This window comes from Corapipo altera, unplaced genomic scaffold (genome assembly GCF_003945725.1).
Source record: "Corapipo altera isolate COAL_440 unplaced genomic scaffold, ASM394572v1 126, whole genome shotgun sequence".
NCBI classification, from domain to species: domain Eukaryota; kingdom Metazoa; phylum Chordata; class Aves; order Passeriformes; family Pipridae; genus Corapipo; species Corapipo altera.
Window position 1 is genome coordinate 86,811 of NW_020884937.1, and position 7,734 is coordinate 94,544.

The following is a 7,734-nucleotide window of genomic DNA, read 5'->3' on the forward strand; positions in this document are numbered from 1 at the left end:
GGGGGAAGAAAGGAGCAGGGAAGGAGGAGAGCAAGGAGAGAAAGGAGAAGGGAGAGGAGGGGAACAGGGGAGAGTGGAACAGGGGGAGGAGGAAGCAGGGAGAAAGAGGAGCAGAGAGAGAACGGAGCAGGGACAGAGAGAGGGCTGGACTACTCTTAAAACTACTCCAAATTCCCCCCGAGCAGCCCCGCAGGCTCCCCCGGGCTGTCCCGCACCAGGACCCGGCCGGTCGCGGCATCCGCGGGCACCGAGAGCGGTGCGGCCGCCCCGCCCCTGCCGGCGTGGCAGCTCCCGGGAGGGGGCCGGCAGGTGGGACCCGCGGCGCCTCAGCCCCCACAGGCCGGCGGGCGAGCGGGACGCCCCCGCACCCGCCCCAGCGCCCCTCCCGCCCTCCCTCCGTTCCGCTGGCCGGGCGGCGGCCGCCTCACCCCGTGCACGTGGAAGCCCTCGGCGCCGCCGCCGGGGCCCTCGGAGCTGGAGCCCAACCCCATGGCCGCGGCACCGCCACGGACCCGCTCGGACCCGGCCGGACCCTCAGGCGGCGGCGGCGGCTCCGAGCATCGCCCTCGCGCCGCTCCCGCAGGCCTGAGCAAGCGAGCGCCGAACGCGGCGCCGGCGCACGGCGGGGCGAGGTAGGAGCGCAGCTCCACTCCGCGCCCTGGCGCGCGACGGCGGGGAACGCCCCCTAGAGACGGGGGCGGGGCCAGGGAAGCAAATCGTTACCGCGATAGGCGGGGCCAGCGCTGAGGGGGCGGGGCCAGTGTGAGGGGTGGGGGAAGCGGCGGAACCGTAAAATTAAGCAACAACAGCAACAAAAAGAAACTCACAAAGTCACAGAATCTCAGGATTGCTTAGGTTGGAAAAGAGCTCTGAAATCAGCGAGTCCAACCTCTGACCGAACACCACCGTGTCAACCAGACCGTGGCACTGGGTGCCACGTCCAGGCTTTCCTTAAACACCTCCAGGGGCAGCCCATTACAATATATAATCACACTTTCTGCTTCCTGTGAAGAAGTTCTTCCAAATGTCCAACCTAAACATCCCCTGCCGCAGCTTAAGACCATAAAAAAAGAAAACAAAAAAAACCCCACACAAACCCAAACCGGTTCACTCCAGTTTTCACTACTGTTCTCATTCTTACAGCCTTTAAAAATCATCCCCCTGTTAGTATAACCCACGAAGAGATTATTGTTAATATTTTACCAATGTCTACTTCACATACGCATTTCTAAAGAGCCCTTGTTTCTCTTCCCCTCCGTAGGCACATATCTGGTTTTGCTCTGGAATGGTGTTTCCACCAGCTGAGACGATTTTTAGCATTAAGAGGTGAAGAAGCAAATCAACAGCCCGGTGTTGTTTTTCAAGGCACAGGGGGTATGTGGGTGATCACCAAGAGGTGGTGGTATTTCAACCCCCCCAGAAATTTCATGCCTGTGTTTTACTTGGGATGTATTCTTCTGATTCTGCCTCCAGCTCGCTAATGGAAAAGTTCTGAGAGTTTTCAAAGTAGCAGTAATAATTTGAAGCGTTATTGTATTATTATAAAGTGCCAGTTATATTTCCTGCGTGGGTAATTTCATTTCAGGTATAATAGCATCCATTTCAGTAAAACTCCTTGGTAGCACTGCTCTCACCTCCAAAATGTCATTTTTCCAAAGGATCCATCCACATAATTTCTGTGGTTCAAGTGTGATGCATAAAGACATAAGAGAAAAAGAGCTGCTTCTCCATCCTCTGCCTTTGCTTCCATGCGAAACTCTTAATTTCCCTGTCGCTTCAGAGCTAATTATGCATGAAAGGCACACACACTGGCTCATTTTTCTCCTAAGAAAGATCTGGATAGTCTCAGGAGCCTCTTTAAGTAACTTTTTCTTGGAGTTGTCTCTAAGCTGTGACTGCAGATCTGTGCAGCACATTTATTGAGCAGATGGCAGAAGTGCATGCAAGCATTCAGAAAAAAATAAAATTGTGCCAAACGTTTTTCTGATGGTTTTTTGTGGGGTTTTTTTGCTGTGTAAATTTAGGAACCTTACCACATAGTTGTATTTTTTCTTAAACTGCTTTTCTCCCCCATATTTTTTATAGCAGGTGAGCCAATGAAGAACTGTAGTGTAGGCAGTGTAATTGTGTTTCTACAAATAGAAATGAGAAATGTTTCTTCAGTCATACCAAAAGAAGATACCAGAGAAGAGAGTCTGATCCCAGTATAAAATTAGCTCTTTGGAAATATAAGATCATAGTAAAAAAAAATATATATACAGGAATTCTTTGCATTTGTGTTTACCATGGAAGGCAATGAGGAGATTCCCATCCCCAGACCTCTCTTTGCATGTCTCTTGTCAAGGTGGAGGTCAAAGAGCCCATAAAGAAACAAGATGGACAGTAAACTTGCAGGAATAGGTGATACTTTCCTAATCTCTTTGGAGGAACAGGGGAATGAGATAACACAGCATAACAAATTGTATTGAACTGCTTAAAGCATATTGGCTGCAGGGGAGTGGAAAGTACCAAATACCCTGCTTTTTGGAAGGAATTCTAGTACAGATCTGAAGGGGAGGTCTCTAAGTCTCAACAAAGTAATAGAAGCTATAATAAATAATAATTTTGTCCTGGATGTCTGAGTATTACATTCTTGGGAAGCGCTCGCGTGGCCCTGATAAGGGGATATCCCATCTCACACATCTGTTGCAGTTCCTAAAGGTGTTAACAAACACACAGAAAGAAGTGATCTTGTTGCTTAGATTTCAAAAAAAAAAAAAGCTTTATCAAGGTTTTTCAAGGAAACTAAGCAGCAATACTGTAAGATGTATTTATTTCAATGAGTGGTTAAAAGATAATAGATGTTAGAAGCCAATGATCACTGAATGGAAAGATCATCTAAAGAGTGATAAAAAAAAAACCCAGACATTGCTTTTCTTCATGTTCTAAGAGCCCTGGAAAGAGAGATAAGCAGTGAGATGACAAAAGGTGTAAAAATATAGATAAGGTGGTCTTTTTTTCCCCCCTTGTGCTTTTACATTTTACTTGTCAGAAGTTCCAACAGTTTGAAACTTGGCATTGCATTAGCCCAGTGTTTCATGCTATTATTCAGGTTAAATTAGGAGTCGTAGTATGAAAGAAATCCAGGGATGATTTGATAGATGTGGGTATGTTTTAAGTTTAATTTACTAAATAAATACTAGTACATAAATAAATACTAGTACAAAAAATAACGTTGCTGTCACTAAAGTTACTGAAAAAAATCTGATCTGCCCTGGACCATTGTTTTGCATCAGTTTTGTTTATTTAGAAAAATACTTAAGTTCCTGTTTATTCAACACTTGAGCAGTGCTTCCATATGAAATTTGTCAGCTTACCCAAAGCTCAGAGGCTTTAATAAATTATTAAAGAGCAGCATTGCATAGCAGAATCTGTAGAGACACATTGTGTAGTCTCGTGAAGAGAAATAAAGTTTTTTTTTCATGTAGGTCGCTTGAAGAGGATTCTGTGCTACACTAAAGATTGTGTGGGTGTTTCTAGAACAGCAGCACAAGAGTATTTCAGTCTCTAGAGGAGAACACTACCTAGTGGCTACTTCTTCTACAAAAGATAATCAATTTTAGGAATACAAAATTCCTGAAAGACATGGAACACTTACAGCTCACACAGGAGTGACCCAAGGTTCAGCAGTGGGGACTGAGATGAAGTTCTGTACAAGGTCATGGAAGATTTACATTCTGGGTCAGGGTAGAGTTCCATATTACTTTTCAGTGTCCCTGTTTTCAAAAATAATTAGTTTTTTTAAGATATACTTTCTAAAGAAGAAAACTTACTACTATTTTACTACCCGATCTGCAAATGCTGAACAATTTTGATTTCAGATTTGACAGATTTGACACAATCTGTCAAAATCTGAAAAAATATATGTTTTTCAGGATTAGGAGGCTTTTTTTCATTTGACTGCTTTTGCTATTACATGACAAAATTTAACGCATTTAGCACATTTTTCTTTGAATGTTTATTTCTAGATTGTTAAGGTGGTTTAAAGCTGGAAAATAAAAGAAGCAGGAAGAACGCAGAGACTAATGAATTATATTTTGCAGGAATGTTTTTATGGCTAACGGATAAAAATGATGAAGGACTTGACAGAAGGCTAGAAATGTCTCCTGGATCTAGGAAGGGAGTGTATCAATGGCATTTCATCCATAGCAAGGCAGAAGTCCTCACTATTAAAAAGTAAAATGAGATCATCAGACTTTTATCAAAATATGAGAATGTATAAATATGCAAAAAACTAGTGTATACTGTACAGATTATAATTATTCAGATTACGTTTCTTGTTTACTATATAATCTGGGATAATTAAATGATTTTTTTTTTTTTGGTGGAGATTTTTACATTATTCCAAAACATTTTCTGATGAGCAAGAATGGTGGGGTTTTTTCCACAGTGGGAAAATAAAATAATGGTTGGGGTAAAACTGTTTCCTCAGGTTTACTTACATTTGTTTGTAACTTTGGAATGACTTTAATGTAGTTATATGCCAGAGGCAAGGAGCCTGGAATTAAAAGGCTTTCTGAACAGGTCTTACAGACTGTTCCACTAAGAGGCAAATCCTGACCAACTCACAAAAAGGGCCAAGAAGATTTTCCAGCCTCTTCTTCCTGTGATTATTCTTTCCTCATTAGTTGTATTGTACAGGAAACAGTTGCATTAGAAAAAGTTTCTGAAAACAGACAAAGGAGACTGTCTGGTCCCACGTGACACTGAACAAAGGTGGCATATTCGTGTCATGCAAACTGGCTACTACATAACTGGTGGGTGAAAATTGTTGTCAAGTTTCTGAAAAAATACTTTTTGAAATCTTACTTTTTTAATTTTGTTCTGTTAATTGTGTATTAGACAGAAAAAATATGATTGTATTATTGTTAATAAATGTCTAAGAGCTATATTTTAGGCATTCTTTAAAATACTTTGTCAACAGAGGATTTTCATTTTATAGTAAAGTCAGTAAATTATAAAAAAACAGCTAATTGGTAATGCAAGGTTAAAACCATAAAAACTGGCAGATCATAAGAAATATAGTATGATTGTTAAAGTGCTTTAAGCCACTACAAATACTGCAGTGTTGTGGCATTTCCCCACAATGACATCTCTATGAGGACTTTGCTTTTGCAAATTCTGGTTTTTGAAAGAAATGTCATTTATCATTCACTGTAATAGAAGTAGAACAATATAGTACAGAACTGGCAGATTTTGCAGAGGACTGTAAACTTTCAATGATTACTTTTCAAAGCTCTTTCTATGCTTAGCAATTACAGCTTGCCTGCAATGTCAGTCTTTTCTAAAGGCTCCTGTGCAAATGTGAAATGTGTGCTGACTGTTCTACATTTAGATATGTAGATACAGTTTGAAAAGCTGCAGCTGAATTAGTTGTAGATTCCTTTTTTCTCAATCAGTGGAGAAAAACAGGCAACTCTTGGCTGTAGCTCTTATTAAAGATTTTGTGTGTTCAGTGTACAAGTAATTGTTCAGTATGGCAGAAGGGCTGTGTGAATAAAGATCTTTAGCCTCTTTCCAAACTGTTTTCTGTAGAATTCATCAGAAATTATAAAGGAATAACCATTCAAACTTTCTAAAGGGTAAATTTTTTAAATATTACCTGCCTGAACTCAGCAAGGTTCAGAAGTAAGCTTGCAAAATAGAGGAAGTTCTGTGAATGAACTTAATTAGTTAAATCAAGAATTATGAAAAAAGTTAATGGAAGATTAGTTCTTTGCCATTGTCAATACTAAAATCTTTGTATAACAGTAGGCCTATGATAAATTTTAAGATGAGCAAAGAAGTTGACCCTAAACAAGCATTAATGTTTAGGTAAAAATAATTGGGGGTAAGAACTAAACATTACTGAGGATAGATTACAGAAATTCAATATTCAGAATTAAGAGGCAGAGCATCTAGTAGATCAAATCTCTTTAAAATGCATTTTCTTAAGGAAACTCATTTCATCTTGAACTTTTGCAGTTGATTTGCAGGACCTTTATCGTCATGAAAAAATGGGATCTTTTTCAATCTTTTAAAGATGCTGAACTTTCTTCAAAAGATGCCCTTTGTTACCTGATCTCTTTTGAATAAAGTGAACTTGCTGTTGAGGTGGAAGCCACTTGATGGTAGAATCATTGTCCTTGGTGGAATGGTGCTGACTAGGGTGGTCAGGTCAAAATTAAGATCTCTTTATAGTGCCTACAGGCCTAATTAATTTGCTTAAACACAGGTTTTCAGCGGCAGCTGAGATGCCTCAGGGTACTTGAGAACCTGAACAAGGCTGTTTGTTGTTACACATGAATGACATGATGCTGGTACCTTTCTGGAACAGGTGGTAAAGCTTATCCACAGTGGTATTATCCACTTCACTGGCAAATATTAATAAAACTGTCAAGACTTCTAGTCACATTTATTTATACCTCTTGGAAGACATACACGGGATACTCATAAATGGGAATTCTGAAAGCAGCTGTTTCCCTCACAGTGATAAGACAACATCTTCATATATGCTTCATACATAAACAATTTAAATTATCATCACCTTGTTAACAGTATCACCTCTTCATAATCTGTAAAGCATTTAATCTTTTATAAAGAAAGATATTTCTACATTTAAAAGTTGCCAGGCAGAGACAAGGGTTCAGGATTCTGTGGATTTTGTTGTACTAATGTGTTTCAAGCTCCCTATTATATTTACAAGAGAGAATTTTCTTTTAATATAAATAACATATTGATGCTCACTGGTAAAGAGAGTTTTGGCGTTTCCAAAGCTCTAGAGTGCTAAATTCAGTATAGCCATGTTTAAAAGTCTTTCTTATTACTGAGGCTTGCAGAGACTAAGCAGTTTATTCTTTTGTGTCCGTTACTGTACCAGTGCTATCAGAACTGCCCGGGTTGGTAGGCAAAGGTATTTCCTGTACAAACAGAGCCCTTGGAAATCTTCCAGCATTTAAGCTGTGCTGCTGGATGCAGAAGCAGCTTAGCTGGGTTGATAGCAGTGGGGCAGTAATGCAACCACCAGCACACTGAAATAACTTGAATAGTGTTTGGATTCAGTCACCTCCAAGCTTTGGAAGTGAATGGGTCTCCCATAGAATGGTCGAGGTGGCAAGAGACGTCAGAGGTCACCTTGTCCAACCCCAGGGCTCAAGCAGGGGCTGCCTAGAGCCAGTTTCCCTGGGCAATGTCAGACTGTCAGCCCTGTGAAGATGTGTCAGATACTCTGGAGCACTTAAAAGCCTTTATAAGCCCATGTTTAAGTGACTGAGTCACTCCATAGGGATAAAGAGTATGAGCTGATAAACTCTTTAGGCTTCAGCCTCCTTATTATCATCATAGCCCCTTTACTGGACTTGTTCCAGTACATGAACATTTTTTCTTGCGCTGAGGAGCCCAGAACTGGACAGAGCACTGCAGGGATGCACTGCAGCAGCTGCTGGATACAGAGGGGGAATTACTTCCCTTGATCTGCTGGCTGCACTTCAGCTGATTCAGCCCAACACATGGTTGGCTTTATTTGCTGCAGGGGCTCACTGCTGACTCGTGTCCAATTTGTTGTTCACCAGGACTCCCAGATCCTTTTCTGCAAAGCTGCTCTCCACCCAGTCAGTGAATTGAGATCTCTGGTTTGGACCAGAAAAAGGCAGTTTTAAGGCAGATGTGTGGTCCTTAGTGGATGCCCAAACAACACACAGACGTGAAAGAAACTGC

The 7,734-nt window shown here is 41.3% G+C and overlaps 1 protein-coding gene across 1 annotated transcript in view; it reads right to left on the reverse strand.

Annotated features, from left to right (window-relative positions):
- GORASP1 (golgi reassembly stacking protein 1) overlaps positions 1 to 558 on the reverse strand; it is a 9,483-nt gene extending 8,925 nt beyond the window's left edge. The window contains exon 1 of the mRNA XM_027660602.1: positions 429 to 558. Within this exon, the coding sequence (XP_027516403.1) occupies positions 429 to 491 (63 nt within the window). The 5' untranslated portion in view covers positions 492 to 558. The remainder of the gene's footprint in view (positions 1 to 428) is intronic.
- Positions 559 to 7,734: the final 7,176 nt, after the last annotated feature.